This window comes from Cololabis saira, chromosome 5 (assembly GCF_033807715.1).
Source record: "Cololabis saira isolate AMF1-May2022 chromosome 5, fColSai1.1, whole genome shotgun sequence".
Taxonomy (NCBI): Eukaryota; Metazoa; Chordata; class Actinopteri; order Beloniformes; family Belonidae; genus Cololabis; species Cololabis saira.
The window spans coordinates 31,193,038-31,211,506 of record NC_084591.1 but is presented as its reverse complement, the minus strand read 5'-3'; the positions used below and the strand labels follow the sequence as shown (position 1 = coordinate 31,211,506).

General features: G+C 42.0%; 2 protein-coding genes and 1 non-coding gene across 8 annotated transcripts in view; all 3 read left to right on the top strand.

Annotated features, from left to right (window-relative positions):
- The window catches only part of phf21ab (PHD finger protein 21Ab), a 43,331-nt gene extending 36,514 nt beyond the window's left edge, over positions 1-6,817 (top strand). For all 6 annotated transcript variants that reach the window (XM_061721552.1, XM_061721551.1, XM_061721550.1 and 3 more), the window contains one exon: positions 557-6,817. In XM_061721552.1, coding sequence (XP_061577536.1) covers positions 557-1,276 — 720 coding nt within the window. In that variant the 3' untranslated portion in view covers positions 1,277-6,817. The remainder of the gene's footprint in view (positions 1-556) is intronic.
- Positions 6,818-6,971: 154 nt separating this feature from the next.
- trnam-cau (transfer RNA methionine (anticodon CAU)) lies at positions 6,972-7,043 on the top strand. The gene has a single exon. It is a non-coding gene; the product is annotated as a tRNA-Met (tRNA).
- Positions 7,044-8,994: 1,951 nt separating this feature from the next.
- Positions 8,995-17,249, top strand: LOC133444709 (uncharacterized). The gene is made up of 5 exons (XM_061722581.1): positions 8,995-9,313; positions 14,566-14,760; positions 15,735-15,892; positions 16,208-16,559; positions 16,655-17,249. The coding sequence occupies exons 1-5, from the start codon at positions 9,070-9,072 to the stop codon at positions 17,161-17,163; spliced, it is 1,458 nt and encodes a 485-aa protein (XP_061578565.1). The 5' UTR covers positions 8,995-9,069; the 3' UTR covers positions 17,164-17,249.
- The last annotated feature ends 1,220 nt before the right edge of the window (positions 17,250-18,469 follow it).

Below are 18,469 nucleotides of genomic sequence, written 5' to 3'. Positions count from 1 at the left end.
ATATATCCCCCCTCACAAAAATAAGAAAAATAGAGAAACATATTTTCTCATTTTTCACTTTTTCCTTGAAATTTTAGAGAAAAACGATTGTGAAAATCATGGATTAATTAAGATTAAAAAATTTTAATCGTTGGCCAGCACTATATATGTATGTGTATATATGTGTGTGTATATATATATATATATATATATATATATATATATATAAAGATTTTTACTACATGTACAGAAGGATTTTGAACTGTAAATGATGTACATGTTTGTACCTAAATAGATCCTTTCCTAACAGTGTCTTTTAACACGGCAGCAACTTTGCTGGTTAAAACGGGACAGAACCAAGAGAAAATAACCAGTATTTATTTAATTATTTATCTGTTTGAAATCTGCTTCTACCTACTTCTATTTGCTAAAGAAGAAGTAGCGTATTCTTCTTTGCATTTATTTTGTCTTAGTTTTGATTCTAATTCCGGTTAGAGCGGATTCCCTAGGGAAAACGATTCCCTAAATAAGGTATAATGTCATCTGTCAAATCTTAACTGCTTTTTCCTTCAATCAGAAATGCATGGAGACCAAAAACACCATCCTGTCCCGTCAAAAGGAGATGCAACTTTCCCTGGACAAAGTTAAACACCTGATCCGCCTCATCCAAGCCTTCAATTTCAACCAGGCTCTAGCAGAGACAGAGGGTAAGGACGCCAGAGTTCAGGACAGTGCTCAGGGTGCGGTCGGCTCCGAAACAGCCCCCGAGGCCGGCTCCGTGGAGAAGGTAAAAGCCGAGCGCTCCTCAGTCAGCAGTACACAGGAGGAGCACCAGCCGGTGGGAGCCGTGGGAGGAGGTGCCAACAGCCAGCCTGACAGCACAGTCCTCGTGGCCGAGACCTGTCCTGGTGCGGGGCTGGGGGCGGGGGCGGGGGGGAAGGTGGTGCCCGGGGTCGGGGTCGGGGCCAGGGGTCACACGCAGACCGCTCTCCCGGCGGAGGGCGAGTCCAAGCCTCAGACTGACACAGCTGTGGTGGGGGACGTTCCCACAACTGTTGCCACCACCAACGGCATGGCCGAGCCGGCCCGCCCGGACCACGGCCCCGCCGGCGTCTGCGCCGCCAACACCAACTCTGAGAACAAGATGGCTGACATCAGCCCCACAGAGCCAGCGACGGAGAACAAACAGGAGGAGATCGCCGACGGCAACGGCAGCAACACCAACAACAGCAAAACCTCAGAACCCTCCCAGCATTCTTTGCCAGCTTTCGTCAGCAGTTTGGACATTAAAAAGTAACGCTATGTCTCTTCGGGTTGCGGGAATTCATACATATATATTAAGAAAAAAAAAGGACTTTTGCTTGCACCTTATGGTGCCCTGAAGTTGCCAATCTGTATAAATGTTGTTTGTTTGCATTGTATTGTCAGACTGTGTCAATGGTAGATATCCAGCCCAGGTCACATGACTCTGGGGAGACGTAGTCCATTCCACCCACAGAGCTGGGGTACAGGAAAGCGTACATACCAGATTCACCATGCCAATTAGTGATAGACATCATGGTGGGAATGCTTAAAGGGAGATTTAATTTATCATCACACCAGTGTGTGCCTGTTACAGTGGCCCCTGTGTTCTCTTGTGTGGTGGGGAAATGGTTCACATGGGTACGAGGAGAAGCGAGAACACGGAACCAAACATCTGTCAGGGGTGACTGGTCCAAGAAGCAGTGTTGTGATAGTTTGTGTAATGAAAAGAGAACCTGTTCGTCCTCTCTTCCTCTTGAGCTTGATGTACAGAACCTTCTGCTGTCCCTTAACCTCCAAGTCCCTCTTGTTCTCAACGTCCTGCAATGAACTCATCTTCTTTATCCTAAAGCAAACTTTTCTAAAAGATATTCACATCTTTGACTTTCTTTGACTTGCAGCGACTAAAATCGGAACAAAGCTCTCCAACCAAAAGGGTTCAGTATGCTTCAGACAAAGTGTTGTCCGTGCTGTTAGGCAAAACCTTTAGTCTCTCCTTGTGGTAGTCATGGTGGTTGACATTAAATGTGATGAAAGTAACTGAAGAACGAAATGATGGACCAGGTAGAACCCAGTTCACTGTCCTTCAGAAGTGTGAAAGGCTTCAGTAGAGGAACTCAAGCGTAACCCTCCCGAGTTAAAACTCTGACCACTTCATTTCTGTTTCAAAACCCAACAAGCCCCATTTAGCAACATTCAGGTGATGGATTAAACAAGTCCCATCACTTTTCTGTCCACCAACTCTAAATGTACCTTTACGAGTCCGTCAGTAATCATACAGAGTTTAAGTAGTAAATGTTGTTTTACTTTCTCATCAACTCGATGATTTAAACAGCATTCAGTCTTTTGAAAAACCTCAAAAAACATGACCTAATCAGTAAAACAAATCTAATCTGCAATCCAATCTGATTATTGCTGCCGTCTCCCCATCGTCATTGAAACGTCTCCCCACCTTTTCCAGGCATCCAAGGTTGCCCAGCCTCGTCCATCTAAAGGACTATTTGTACAAAGAACCTGCACTGAATACGAACTACATAGAAAATATTCTCCCTAAACCAGAACGCTGGTTGGTGACTAGAAATATCCCTCCCACATTGTTTAAACATGGCTGCAGTGGATCAAACTTCCCAGTACACTCCACGTCAAATACTTTGTCTGAAGTACTACAGAAATGGTTTTTGCTGAGTCATGAAACTCACTTGAAGCATACTGATGCCTTTTTAAAAAGACTTTTCCATGGAGATAAAACACTAAGTCAAGAAAAGTCGACAGTTTAACTCAACCTCCCAGTCGCTACCCTCCTCCTTCCATCCCAGGTTGCGCCACCAGAACTGGTGAGCTGAGTAAGCGAGGACGCTGACAGTTGGGCTCAGCAGGTACGAGGACGAACAGGGACAGTAGCCTAACAGATGTTTTAAGTGGAGTCAGTCAAGTGTAGTGATTGAGTTTTCATTCGTGAGTCAAGTGTGTCAACTGTGAGCACTAAATGTGAAATTGCAATATTGCAACGTCAACACACACAAACTATATCTGGGCTGTGTTTCTTTTTTATAGGAAAAGATATTCAGGTCTTCCTAGTCTTCAGAATAAGTGCTTTCTGTTCCTGAACCTGCTGGACTGGCATCATCAACACAAGGAAGAGTTCTCTTTTTAGAAGTGGTGATCTTCGCATTATGTGCATTTCTGTTGAATCCTGAACTGCCAAAATGATGATGTATCCAAATTCAGCAGGGACAAGTCCACTTACTGTATTGAAAGAACAAATCATTGTCGTTGTAAAATATCGATGCCACCCTTTCAGAAATTGGAAGTCCCCACATTGAGACAGGAGAACTTATTAAACAATAACATGAAAGGATCTTTTTTTTTTTTGTCCTTAAAATGGAGGGATTTGTTGTGTGAACCTTCAGATTGATTTCAAAAGGACAACAACACAAATCCTGAGATTAAAGCACAAGCTTGCTGCATTACAAAGAAGTGCTGAAGAGCTTTTTGTATGCAAACATGGAATTTAACAGAGTATGCATCTCTTTGTTGTGATGTGACTTATCCCCACATTGCCAATATTTTTCTAGGAGGGAATACAAACCTCTGCCTGATATAAAGGCTCAAAACCTTGTTAATATTCTCGGTGAGCAGTTGGTGGGCTTTATCCCCTTACAGTTAGGCTGGCGCAGAGCATGTTGGGGTCGAAATGTGATGCTGTCGGTTGGGATCTGTCTTTGTCTGTTGAACTGATCATGACTTGTGGCTTCTTATTGGGTACGGGGCAATAACAAACTCTGGTCTGCTTATTAATGGTGCCTCTGGCTGTGCTGGAATTGTTTTGTTTTTCTTGCATTTTATCTCAAATTTCACTTTTTTTCCACATTGTGTCCTGCGCCCACCCTCCACCTGCTGTCCAGAAGGTTCTGTTATCCACCTATTTCATGTAGGACATTGTCGACTTTGTCACTGAGGGGATGTACAGCCATGCCAGCAGCATCCGCAACAGCTTTCGCGTCCAAACTTTGAGATCAGACAGTCATGGTCCATTGAGGTCGAGTCTGTTATTCTTCATCCAGCACCGCCATCGTGCCAACATTTGGATCTGTCCGACGTGAGCGAGTAGCTGCAGAACAAATTGTGCTGTGCTTGCTGTTCTTCTCCTGGAGGGTTGTTAGTAATCGTTGAGCGACACAGTTCAAGCTGCTGGAATGGCTGTATATTTGCGTGGAGGATTATGTCCGATTTACAATGAAAAGTTTCATAGTAGTGTTTCTGACAGGGAAGGGAATATCCTCGTGATAGCTGGGGTCAACAAAAAGATAAACTGTTGTGGAGTCTGTTTTTTTTTTGTTTTTTTTTTTAAATATCATATCACAAGGACTCTCTTAACCGAATCAGCATATCTGACACCTCACATCAGCTGTAAAAACTGCCTTCATTCAGAACATCCCTGACAAACATGCATTCGGCCACATCTGGTTAATTTAATCTGAGTTCAGCCATTCAAACGCAGAAGGATGAGAAGAGCCAGAGGTGTAACTAACAGGGAATGGCAACGGAAGTGTCCCCGCGTCCTTTTGAATATTGATCCGTTTTGTGTTTTGTTCCGTGTCCTCGGGTGTGCGTTGTTGGACTGTGTTCATGCGGACAGAGCAGCCATCCAGTCTTTTCACTCAGAACCCGGGCTCGTCTCCAGGCAGACTGGACCTTTCCTTCTGTACAGTAGGTACCTCGAGTGCCTTTCTTCACACAGCAGATAATATTTGTCTCTTGACTTGCACTGTGACTTGTAGAACCTTTCTAAGCCTCCAGATCACCATCCTCCCCCGACACACCCTCGCCCAATCTCCGGAGCACAAAACCTGGTCCTCGGACCTCAGGCTGCGAGTATTCAATGCAAGTTCCTGCTACATTTCATATTAGGCCGTTCTGAATTGACCGCATAGTGTTTTTGTTGTTGTCTGATCTAGGAGTTGCCTTAAATGTGTTTTCGTCTTCTGTGGTGAAACTTTTTACGTTTAGAGGAACAGAAGCTGGCAGAGGTCAGAGGCAGTGTGGCGAGAAGCCGTCGGCTTTGTTGTTGGTCGTGACATCTCACTCTGAGCCGTTTTGTGATGCACTTTTAGTTTGACCAGTATTATCACAAGAGTGAGAGCAGGATCAGCTGGCAATAACAGTCATGAATCAGGAGCTTGCTTTTAGTTTGAAAGGCCCATCAGCTCCCTTTTCTTTGTGGTACGTCTATTCGCCAAGTCAGGCAACACGAGCCTGAGTGCATTTCAAAAGAACAAACATTGAACTAATTAGCAACATCTGTCCACTTAGTTCAGTGGAGTGCATGCCTTCTTATGCAAGTTTTTATACACAAGTTGTCAAACATTTTTAATATGCATTTGCTTATGTTGTTTTTGTTGTTTTTTGTATGTTTTTATGTGAAACTTAAGTCACCTTTTTTGTTGAACATTCTGGCATCCCGATGCCAAAGCGTGTGCAGTTAACACGTTGAAGTAGCCATTCATGAGAAAGCTTTTTTGGGGGGGTTTGTGAACGGAGCTGTGACCATTTCAGTCACGTGACTCTGAAATGCTTTTGAATTCCCCAACTGAACGCACGTGGTCCAGAAGGTTTCAACAAATATGAAACCTCCACGGTTTGGAAAAACAAAAGTAATAAATCCTGACCCTTGTCCTGACCTCCAGGGATTTTATTTTTTCTTTACTACGATTGCTAGGAAGTATTGTCAGTGGTTGAGTGTTGGCGCCATCTCAGCTATCCAGATACATCTGTTCTCCTCTTAGCTTATCCCTTAATTTGAATTTGGCCAAGGCACAATATTAAATGTTGGGATCCAGGATGCATGGATAGGAACGGGGGCCTCGGCAAGTCTGACTAATTCCCTTGTCAGGGTCTAAAAGGAATTTAATCCAAAGAACTCTGCTGATGTTGATTCGTGTGGAAACCTTGGCACCAGTTGCTGCACATCACTTGGACATCAATTTCCTCTGTTGACAATACTGAGTGTGTCACTCACCTGAAAGATATTGCGCCCGAGGAGCTCCATCATGCCGAGGACATTGCTCTGTACTGCTTAGGGGGGAGACTAGGGAGAGAGGGAAGGGGGGACTCGTGAGAGGTAGTTTACTCCGACTCTCGCCTTTTCCTTCTTCAGTTTTAAAGCGATCAAGTCATGATTGTGGCCTTCTAGTATTCTGTTGTTACATTATGTCATTACTCTGTTCATGCCCGGCCTCCATTCATTCATCCATCCATCCATCCATTATCCATCCATCCAACCATCCTGTCCAGACCCAACTGTACGCCTGCAGCTTTTTACCTCATCCACAGCTTGATTCCATTGGGTGTGTTGAAAAAAAATTAAAGAGAGAGAGAGAGAGATGAATAAACTTTAAAAAAAAAATTAAAAGAAGTCTTTTTTTAATCTTCCATTTGGTGAGATGCATTGTAGCGATATGAATAAAGAAAAAGTTCACCTTGTGTGCTGAATAATGTGTAAATTGGTAATTACACAATCTGAATATTTGTATAATTGTTTGTATTTTTTCATAATGATTTTGGAAAGGAATGTGTTTATTTTTTTGACTTCTGTTCCAGATGTGTCTTCTGTTGGCCTGACATTGTGACTGGTCTGGTGGGATTCTTACCTCTGTATTGAGCCTCTTCTGTGATGAATTCTTTGTATGCAGTGTTTAGGAAATACTGTAGGGAACATGGGGGAGGAGTTGTTATTAGGAGCATTTGATCAATTTGTATTTATTTATTTTATCATTTTGTTAATAAATTGTGAAAAGGACTCTGTTTCCTGATTTCATTTTTTTCAGTTTTATGTACAGCACGAGTTTCATGTATTTAGCAACCAATGAGTTGCATTTTATGTTGCGTACGATTAATAGATGAGAAAAACAAATATGTGCTGTTTACATATACGTCGTTAAAGGGTGCACATCCCGCCTGAATGGACGGACAGCAGAGTGGCGCAGCGGAAGCGTGCTGGGCCCATAACCCAGAGGTCGATGGATCGAAACCATCCTCTGCTATGTGTTTTATATTTTTGACAGACATTTTGATAGACATTACAATCTATTACGTATTTTAATAAATATATGATATATTCACGTAATTAGTGTTTGTTTATCATATGTTTTGGGATATAACGATTTTTAGTTGCCTTTATCCAAATGGCACATTTCAACCCTTCAAAGTCAAGGAAACTCATTTTAAATTGATCAATAAAATGTATCCAACTGCTGACTTTTTGAGACAAAGATTTAAATTTGAAGCTGACCCCTGTAATTTCTGTAATGAATCTGAAGAATAACTTGATCATATGTTTCTATTGTGTCCTGTCTCACAAACTTTTTGGCGTGAAATTAGAAATTGGATATCTTTAAAAATGAACGACATCCCAAAATTTAAAAATCGCAAATATTTTTTACATAGATACAATTGACAAATCAGTGTTTCACTTGGTTAATGTCATTCTACTACTGGCTAAATTTCATATACACTGTTGTAAGTGGAGAAAAATGAAGCCCTCTTTCCAATGTTTTTTAAATGATTTCAGATGTTTTTTTGTCTCCATAAAAAAATTAAGTCAAATTCAATTCAATTCAATTCAATTTTATTTGTATAGCGTCTAATACAACAAAGGTTGTCTCTAGGCGCTTTCCAGAGACACAGAACATGACCCCCGAGCAATTATTACATAACCACTAAACACTAACTAGAGGTTTACACGGAAAGGTTTTAAGTAACTCTGCAACAAAATATTAGCTGATATATCAAAGTATCTTTTATTTGAATCTCTTTCTGAAATGTCGATGCTATTTGCCTTAAAATGCCTTACTGTTTTGCGTCATCAATTTTATTTGTTTGCCTTTGTTTACATTTGTTTGTGTGTATGTGTTTGTGTGTGTGTCTCTTGTTCATGATACCTCCCAAAATATGTTTTAATGTATTGTGTTTCCTCCACAAGCAGTTTGTATAAATGTGTGTTTTTGTTTATAAATTGTGTTCAATAAAAAAAATAAATAAATAAAAAATAAAAAGTTGTCTTTGTCGCTGCTAATCCGGTGTTGTGCCGTATTCAGCACCCCTGCCGTGAAAAGCACCCCTCGTCGACATATATTACCCACAGATCTCTTATTCACGAGTAAATGTCAAAAAGGACTAAATGCTCATGTTTAATTTACTACAAATGACAACGTACACACAATGACAAAAATGATATTCTCATTCCGTGTCACGTTCTGTTTAGCGTCCAGTTTTGTGTTAATGATTCATGTTTAAATGCGCTCATGGATTCCACAATAGTCATACTTTTCCACAATCACAGTCACAGATAACAAAAATCGGGTAAATGGTTATTGATGTCATTAATTAATAGCCTGCTTACTGTGTTGTCTTCCATAATATTTGTAAATATATATAATATAAACTCCTAAGTATGTGTTTGTGTGAGTGTGTATGAGGGGGTGCTTTTCACGGCAGGGGTGCTGAATACGGCACAACACCGGTGTTCTGCCAATTTCTGCTGCTTTGCCAAAAAATGCTCCCTAATGGTTTTCTACCTTGTAAAGCTACAATTTTACTGTGTTTTACTCCCTAAACCACTTCCTTTTCCCCCCAAGTGGTCCTTGTCGCATGCCAGGCTGTTATTGTAAATAAGAACGTAAGAAATAAAGGCGAATGACTGAATGAATATCAAATAAAGCCATAGAATTTGTTTGTTTTTTTCTCTTTATCGTATAATGTTCACAAAGTGTAATGCAATTCATGTCATGGGTAGTGTATTTTGAAGGATCAAATACTCAACATCCCATATTATCAATTTTACATCGTGCAAGAAATGATGCAAACTTTGAAAATCGACTGAGCGCATGCGCAGAACCACAAAGTAGCATTTCTCGGCAGGGAGCAGAAATCGGCAGAACACCGGATATAAACATGCAGGCGTTGTGACGTCACGCTACGTCACGCCGCTCTTCACGCAGCCATAACTTTCAGTAGTTTGTTGTGGATGTCGGCTCGTGTGTGACTCCGCGACGGGTTTAAATCCCCTCAATGGCGAGGAGGGAGTGCTGCGTGAAGAGTTGCGGTCGCAGCTCGCACGACTTCCGCGGAAAGAAGCGCCAGAATGGCCTTACTTTCCACTGTTTCCCCACCTGGAGGACGAACGAAGGCACCGGCGTCTCGGAGCTGACGAGGCGGCGGCGGAGCGCCTGGGTGGCGGCCGTGGCCCGGGAGGACCTGTCGTTCAGCTGCATCCCGTCCTACATGAGGGTCTGCTCCAGGCACTTCCACTCAGGTCAGTGGACAATGGAAACACGGAATCGTCCCGTATTGAGCTGAAAAGGGACGCACTTTGTCCAGTATAAACCCTGATTTATGGTTCTGCGTTAAATCGACGCAGAGTCTACGGTGCGCGTCGCCGCGTACCCTACGCCGTAGGCTCTGCGTTGGTGTAACGCGGAACCATAAATCAGCCTTTAATGTGAGAGTCAAAAAATAGTCATAACATGTCAATGGGAAATGGAATTGAGCTGTTGAGTTCATAAGTTTTTGTTTTTTTTTGTTTTACTACAACTGTAGCTACAATCATGGCCTTTGAGGCAAACATATGTTTACAAGTTTTCTACAGACTATCTGTTTACACTTTTGTTATTGCACTAAAAATGTGTACTATTACTAGGGGTGTAACGATACACTAATATACGGTACGATACATGATATTCATGTCCCGATAACAATACGATATTATAGCAGTCAACCTTGAATGAGGAACATCTGACTGCAAAAAATTGTCTTTTATTTGAAAGACACAAAATACAAAACAATGCTGTGCGTTTGCCTTATTGTTACAGTTTGTAATGCTTTATAACTGTTTAAGTTTTAACTGTTATAAAAAAAAAGTCCTGTTGGGATGAGGATGATGACCCTGCAGTTTCTCTCTGACTCTGCTCTCCTCCAAGGTCAGTTCTTATATCAGCCTTCTCACCAGAGCGTCGTATTATCGGTTATTTTGGAACATCCTGCCTCTTGTTCTTGACGGGGGCTGGTTGTTTGTGGCGCAAATGATAAAAAAATGGTGCTGCTTAGCAACTTACAGTGCCTTGCGAAAGTATTTGGCCCCCTTGAACTTTGTGACCTTTTGGGGTGTAATCACGTCTCTGTATAAATGCAACTGCACTGTGATCGTCTCAGAGGTCCGTTTAAAGTGCAGAGAGCATCATGAAAAACAAGGAACACACCAGGCAGGTCCCAGATACTGTTGTGGAGAAGTTTAAAGCTGGATTTGGATACAAAAAGATTTCCCAAGCTTTAAACATCCCAAGGAGCACTGTGCAAGCGATAATATTGAAATGGAAGGAGTATCAGACCACTGCAAATCTACCAAGACCTGGCCGTCCCTCTACACTTTCAGCTCATACAAGGAGAAGACTGATCAGAGATGCAGCCAAGAGGCCCATGATCACTCTGGATGAACTGCAGAGCTCTACAGCTGAGGTGGGAGAGTCTGTCCATACGACAACAATCAGCCGTATACTGCACAATTCTGGCCTTTATGGAAGAGTGGCAAGAAGAAAGCCATTTCTTAAAGGTATCCATATAAAGTGTTGTTTAAAGTTTGCCACAAGCCACCTGGGAGACACACCAAACATGTGGAAGAAGGTGCTCTGGTCAGATGAGACCAAAATCAAACTTTTTGGCAACAATGCAAGACATTATGTTTGGCGTAAAAGCAACACAGCTCATCACCCTCAACACACCATCCCCACTGTCAAACATGGTGGTGGCAGCATCATCGTTTGGGCCTGCTTTTCTTCAGCAGGGACAGGGAAGATGGTTAAAATTGATGGGAAGATGGATGGAGCCAAATACAGGACCATTCTGGAAGAAAACCTGATGGAGTCTGCAAAAGACTTGAGACTGGGACGGAGATTTGTCTTCCAACAAGACAATGATCCAAAACATAAAGCAAAATCTACAATGGAATGGTTCACAAAAAACATATCCAGGTGTTAGAATGGCCAAGTCAAAGTCCAGACCTGAATCCAATGGAGAATTTGTGGAAAGAACTGAAAACTGCTGTTCACAAACGCTCTCCATCCAACCTCACTGAGCTCGAGCTGTTTTGCAAGGAGGAATGGGCAAAAATGTCAGTCTCTCGATGTGCAAAACTGATAGAGACAAACCCCAAGCGACTTACAGCTGTAATCGCTGCAAAAGGTGGCGCTACAAAGTATTAACTTAAGGGGGATGAATAATTTTGCACGCCCAATTCTTCAGTTTTTTATTTGTTAAAAAAGTTTGAAATATCCAATACATTTCGTCCCACTTCATGATTGAGTCTCACTTGTTAATTCTTCACAAAAAATTTCAGTTTTATATCATTATGTTTGAAGCCTGAAATGTGGCAAAAGGTCACAAAGTTCAAGGGGGCCAAATACCTTCGCAAGGCACTGTACCTCCTGGCTTGTTCAGACGAGAGCCACCTGCCTTAAAGAAATGCCTGCAACCCCAAAAGATGTTGAAATTGTCAATAAAATTAATTGAGCTGTTTGTTTAGCATCATCAGCCTGCTGAATCTCTCATCTCCTTGCCAAACATGCAGTCAGTCGAGGAAAAGCAACTTTTCTTAGTTTTGCTTGGTATAAACGCTGGAAAAGGTAGATGGTTAGATGGTTCTTGGTCTTAGCTTAAGCAGTCATATCGACAGGAATGTTAAAAAATGTATCCTGAACGTTGTACAGGGCTGATCCAGAGCCACCGAAAGCATTTTCTTGAAGTCACTGCGACCAAAGGAAGTCCAACCAGGATTCACCCTCCAATGCTGTGACAGCTTAATGGGTGTATTTAATAAAGACACGCAAAAATATATATTTGTCGTATTCTTAGGTCAAATTAATGCGGTCAATTATTTTTGAATACAGTTTTTTTTGTCACTGTAAAAATGAGAAATAGTAACTCTTTTTTTAAATTCAAAGACATTGGTGGTCTTAAGTTTTTATCAGTATGTCCCTATGTTGTTGATAAACATCAATCCATTTAGCCAAAATGTGTTGGTTTCTTGTGCACTCGCAGATCGTTTTATGTCAACATGGGGTACAGAAATTTAAGTTAGTATTTTTTATAAACTGGTTCAACAGTCATTTTCTGCTTTTCAAAGCCTTTAAGCCTGTAAAACCTTTATTTATGTAGAACATGTAAAGTGCAGAGCTGCAAGTACCATGGAGGAAGAGGAACTCTCTTTTTAACAGGAGAAGGAATAGTTATCTGCCTCAGGTTTTGTTTTTCTCTTTTTATCTGATGTTGTGTTTTACAACAAAACTGGTGTATTTCACTTCAATTTATTTATATTGCGTCTATTACAACAGAATCTGTCTCTAGGTGCTTTCCAGAGATCCAGAACACGGCCCCCGAGCAATTATTACATAAACCTAAAACATAAACACTGGAAGGTAAAAAATCCCCTAATGGGAGAAAAACCTAAAGCCAAACATTGGCAAGGGCCTTGAGTTTGACACATGTGGACTAGAGAATGGACAGAAGCTTTGCATTTACTGGGGCACTACGCTTTTCTAACCAGTTCAGAAACTGCCGGCCCAGTGGATAGAAACCTGAAGGGTTAAATTCCTCTATCAGCTATGGTGGACAACAGTTTGTCATAATCACAACTTTCTGAGGTAAAACGGCTAGTTTATTGTTGTGGACGGGGCCGTGGACATCAGCTCTGTAAAGAGAGACTGAGCGGACTCTGGTTCATAAACAGTGAAATCAATCAGTCTCTTCTAATTTTTCTTCCTTTTAATTAGTTGCTGTCAGTTTCAGAGCCTGTGTGAGAGGCTGTGTGCAGCAGGTCATTAAAGGAACTGCTGAGATTGTATTGATTCTGTCCATAAAGGTCCTGTGCAGATCCAGCAGAGAATCTGGTACTGCAAAGAGAATATGTGAACAGCAATTACTGAGAGTGTGTGGACAGAATGTTGATGATGGATGAACACAGTCTTAATGTCTGTGGACCAAATTATTGTGTTCAGTTTTGATGTTTCCATTTAACCTCAGACTGAACAAACTCTTTCTGGGCTCTGGTTGACAGAGCATGAGGCCATCTAGAACTTATACAGATAATGGCCGGGTTTCCCAGATCAGTTAAGTAGTTCTTAACAGCGAAAGACTTCTTTCAAACCTTCTTAAGGAGCCTGTGAAAGAAAATCGCGTTTCCCAGAGTTGCTCTTAGCTTAAGTATGTCTTTCATTAAGAAGGAAATGAAAGATGCTGCTGACCCAGTCTTTACAACCATCTTAGTGAACAAAGACTCACAGATCCAGCCCCGTCAGGCAAATCAATATTACACCAAGCAATGAGATATTAAAACAATGCACCCCGCACAAATTTTGATTTATTTTATACTTTAGATTTATATTGTTTAGCATTTATTGGTGACAGCAAAGGGGGGAAAAAAAGAAAAATAAGGAATAACAAGTGTGTTCCTGTATATGCTTTATGATTACGCACAATAAAACGATCATCATGAATATCATTTATTTGATGATTTGGCTGCTATACAGCATGTTCTCTCTGCAAATCAACCGCGTCACCGTGCGCGAAGCAGAACTGTTTATGAACGCATTCGTGCGTCAGCACTTCAGTCCCCTGGACGTGCTGTCGGACCGGGCTGTCCAGGCACCGATCCTCCTGCGCCGTACCCGAGCACATACATGTGATGGCTCATGTTCTCATTTCTACATTGCACTGATCAAGAACATTGAGAGTGAGAGTGATGCTACTCTAAATACATCCCTCATTGTCAACAAGGCTGTGTACGTGATGTGTAGGTAACAACCAGGCCCCGAACACCACAAAGACCAAGGAGATCATCCTTGACTTCAGGAAACACAAGGCAGACCCGTCTCCACTCTACACCAATGGAGTCCCGGTAGAGAGAGCCCACACATTCACCTTCCTGGGTACCGCCCTCTCCGCAGACCTGTCCTCAAGGCTTTTGCAAAGAAGCGTCTGCACTTCCTGAGAGAGCTCAGGAAGAACGACATCAGCCAGAAGCTGCTGACAACCTTCTACCGATCCTCTATTGACAGCATCCTGACCTACTGCATCCCGGTGTGGTTGTCCCGCTGCACTGGGGCAGGACGGAAGAAGCTCCAGAGAGTGGTCAACACAGCACAGAGGATCGTGCATTTAAAAAACTCTGCACATAAATACCTCTACAAATACCATCTTCATGCATCAGCATGTCGAGTCACGTGAAATAACTGTATTGGAAAAATATGTGTAGCATTGTTTCCTTTAGCATCTCTTTTTTTATTTATTTCTTTTAATTTTTATCCTTACATATTTATACTAATTTTTTTTACTCTTTATTTTCTTTGCACTTTATCTATATAAGGACCAGTACCTTCGATGAAGCACCTGTAATTTTGTTGTGCCTAACTAGTGTGAACAATGACAATAAAGAATCTTGAATGTTTCCCGTACCTGTCTCATTTATCCTCAGACTGATGATTTCAACAGTCAGTCTAACGTGCTGTTGGTTTGCAGGTAAACCAGCTTATGAGAAGCTGGACTCGGATCCAGACTGGGTCCCATCTCTGCACCTCGGTCATGATGGAGGGGAATCTACACGGGCCGAGCTTCTGTTGGAGTCAAACTGGAAGAAAAGAAAAAGGCTGTCAACACAGAGAAAACCAACCGAGGTGTCCGACGCTCCTCCTGCACGATTACAGGCAGCAGAAGGTGGGACTGAGTTTGTAAAATAATTCTAACACTATTTGACTCTTATTTCCCAGTTTGTGACACGGCTGGACAGAGAAAAACACACCCATTCGAACTGACCTTCAGTTACCATTAAAATAGGTGTGTTTCCACGAGCAGGGGTTCAGGGTAAACTCACCAGACAGGAACCTCTACAGAACCGACCGTCTCTTCAGCCGGCGTGACTTCATCACACTGTAGCGCCACACAGGAACCGCTGACTGAAAAATAGGCCGCTGACCACGAGGTGGTGGTAACGCAAATCCAGCAGCATAAAAGAAGAATAAAGAGAAGAAGTATCATGTTGTTTTTTTAAATACTCCACATTGGTAGTGGATGTGATTAAAAGAAAACTACTCTGTCAACCTCTAAGTTGATGTAACTCGCCAACAAGGTCTGACTCGTCGGCCCATCTTTTGTTTTTCGTTGTAATCTCCAACCGTATCTCCTACAGTAGCCACCATTCATGCTCACTTCTACTACTGTGATACTTCAAAAACTCAAAAACTCTTTGTTTAACGCCGACTCGCGGGTCCTCTCACCTGTCAGCAGGTGTCACCAATCTGCAGAGAACTTTTATTGACTGTTGTCATTCCAGTTTCCATATTTTATTCCCCCCCAAAAATGTCACTTTTCTTAATGTGTGCTCTGATTGTGTTGATGCTCTCTTATGTCAGTGATATTTCTTTTTTTGCAATACTACACCATCTAGTCACAGCACACTTTGTCCAAGACTCCATTGATCGTACTTTTTGTATGTATTAACGCACTTCTGTATTGCTGTCTGGGGTCCACTGTTAGCAATTATTCAACCCTCCACCATCAGATCACATTGGAGATTAAATCATCCACCATCACCTGCTCTTAATCATTTTAACATGAAAGCATTGTGAAAAGCATTAGTACGGCTGCAACATCCGACTGACTTCATCTTTTCCCCCCTTTTTCATCTGCAGATTGTGTTGTCGGTCGCAGGAATGCAGCAGAACCTTCGTGGAGAGAACTTAAATCCGGGCTGCGGTCTCTTCTGAAGGCTAAATCAAACTTAAGCCAGAAAACTGGGGAGGAGAATCGTGACGATCCTGCTGCGGAGACGGCAGATGTCAGCTTCAGAGTACGAAAACTGCAAATATCTACTCAGACGACTGATTTAGTCCAGCGTCAGAGAGGAGTTCCAGCGTTGGAAAATAATGTTAAAACTTGCAGTATAATTGTGCTGTTTTGCTCTTCATCATGGCTTTTATCAAGCTAAGATAAATGTCTTCATCAGTTCTTAACCAGACTGAAACATTAAATCTGCTTAGACCAAACAGAAGCCCAGAACTTGTGTTTTGAAATATTTTTAAATATCAGATGAAAAGCTAACTTTTAGAGAGAGGCTTTTTTATGGTTATATATTTTTTGTGACGGACTGTACGTGTCGTTTCAGGAGTTCTTCAGAAGTGCTCTGGAGGCGTCTCTGGAGGCCTCTATCAGAGCTAGAGCTCAGGCCAAGAGTCAGTCCTCATCTCAGGTCAACGTTCCACTGGACTTGGAGCCTCTGGAAGGAGCGCCTGTGACATGTGAACAGTCTTGTTCTTCCTCTTCCTCCTCCTCCTCGTCCTCCTCATCCATCTCTTGTCTGAACTGTGTCCGTCTGGAGAGGAGGATTAGGGAGCTCGAGGGGCAGTTGTTTGCACTTTCGCTGGAACAGCAATACGCAGCGAACTCAGAGGCTCCATTGAGAGCAGACGAGATGCTGCAGGACCCGAGGGAGGACGAAGAACACTTTCAGTATGAATGTAAGTTTCGGTAAAATGAAGTACGCAGAAACCCTGGTTCCTCTAAATGTTTCCTGCTTTGACGAATCTTCCGTGTGTGCCGTGTCACTTCACAGTGATAGAGCATCGCTCGCCCGGTGAGATGGTTGTCTATGATGAAGTACAGTACGAAGATGAGGTGGATTTGGGTTCAGAGTCCAGTTCCTCTACCCCCACAATGTCCCCCACAAGGTCTCCCACAAGGTGTCCCACCAGGTCCGACTCATCCTCATCCTCCAGCCCAAATGAGAACTTATTTGTCCCAAAGGCACGCATACTACGCTTCAAGGAGGAGTGGCTCATCACGTTCCCGTTCCTCCGGTATTCCCCCTCCCGCAATGTCATGTGGTGCCATGTGTGCCGCGTCCATGCAAACGAATTCCAGCGGCGCCTGGCGTTGATCACAGGCTCCAGGGACTTCAAGAAGGACAGCATTGTGAAACACAGCAACACCCTCTATCATCAAAAAAACCTGAAGCACTACAGCTATGAAGCAGCGCTTTATAGCTGTGAGGCGACGGCTTCAGCTGACTACCAGCTTGGAGAGGACGACACAAAACCTCCATACCCTCTTGAACTCCCTTAAACCAGCTGCTCTGAGCAGAGCTACAAAAACATGGTTTAGACTGAACTTTCTGTTCTTTATCTCTGCTTATTTTGACCAAATCCTTTCTCAGAATGTTTTTTTCTGAAGTCTGGAAATTGTTTTAGGTTTTGAAATAAAAAAAAATAAATAAAAAAACAACTCCCATTTATTGAAATGAATTGAAAATGTAAAAACACTTCATTTACAGTCTGGCTTTTTTTAAATGATCTGAGTAAAGTTTAGACACCTGATGTGTCCCTGCAACTTTAAAAGTTGAGGATGAGCCGCACTCTGGTCATATTCTATTTTATTTTAGTTTTTACAATTTTAATAGGTTTTATTTACTCCTTCAGTGGTTTGATTATCCCAAACGGCAGCATCGGTGCATGTGTGAAAAGATTTGGAGTGAGCCCGGCCCCACAGGGCAATGTCCTGCTGTCTGGCGGGACGTTACGTGAAACACGTTTCCACCTCAAACTTCACTTTTCTTATTAAGACCTCCTCTTGATATGGTTTCACACAAAGAAACATACCAAATATAACATTCACCCTAACTTTGACATAGCCAATAGTCTTTTTATCCAATTCAACTAACCTAACAGGATACAAACATGTCCAGTAAAAAAGACAATATAGCAATTAAAGATAGAAAAAACCACTCGGTATTTTTGACATTTTTAATTATTTTTTTATAAGGTATAAAGCCATAAAACCAATACTTTTTCTGTTATGCTAATGCTTCCCAGAATGCCCTGGTCCATTCTGAGGACCTCGGAATCACAGGGATGTCGTCCATCCTCTTATGTTCTCATCATCTTCAGGGGGAGAGTCATCTTTGTGATGAATGTGCCACTAAATAACTTTCTATTTTAAACTTAAAATTAAATTTGATTTCTAGTTTACACAATTTAAAAATAAAAAAAAATAGACTTAAAGCAGCTGGTTGAATGGGATATACAACACTAACTCTTACAGCTTCTGAAACTAAGAACACTTTGGATAAACCATTTCTCTAAAAATTATGAAAACAGCATTTAATATATGCCTTGATGACAAGCTAACATCTGATCACATTTTTGTATTACTCTGACGTGGACAGGTCTAACAATTTAGGTTTTCTACGGTACATCTGAGACCTTCTAATGGGAACATTAGCAGGTCTCGGAGAGGAGAGGTCCCCATACTTTCCTCTCCAGTAACGGCAGCATTACCAGAGGGACAAGAAGCATTCCCAAGTCAACCCAGAGATGAACTCAAGCGAGGAGTTTGCCCTGAGGTTTCCATCTATTATGACATCTTGAAACAC

Coding starts and splice junctions, on each gene's coding strand:
- LOC133444709 (XM_061722581.1), top strand. CDS start 9,070: ATGGCGAGGAGGGAGTGCTGCGTGAAGAGTTGCGGTCGCAGCTCGCAC. Junction 9,314..14,565: donor CTCCAGGCACTTCCACTCAG/GTCAGTGGACAA, acceptor GTTGGTTTGCAG/GTAAACCAGCTTATGAGAAG. Junction 16,560..16,654: donor AGAACACTTTCAGTATGAAT/GTAAGTTTCGGT, acceptor GTCACTTCACAG/TGATAGAGCATCGCTCGCCC.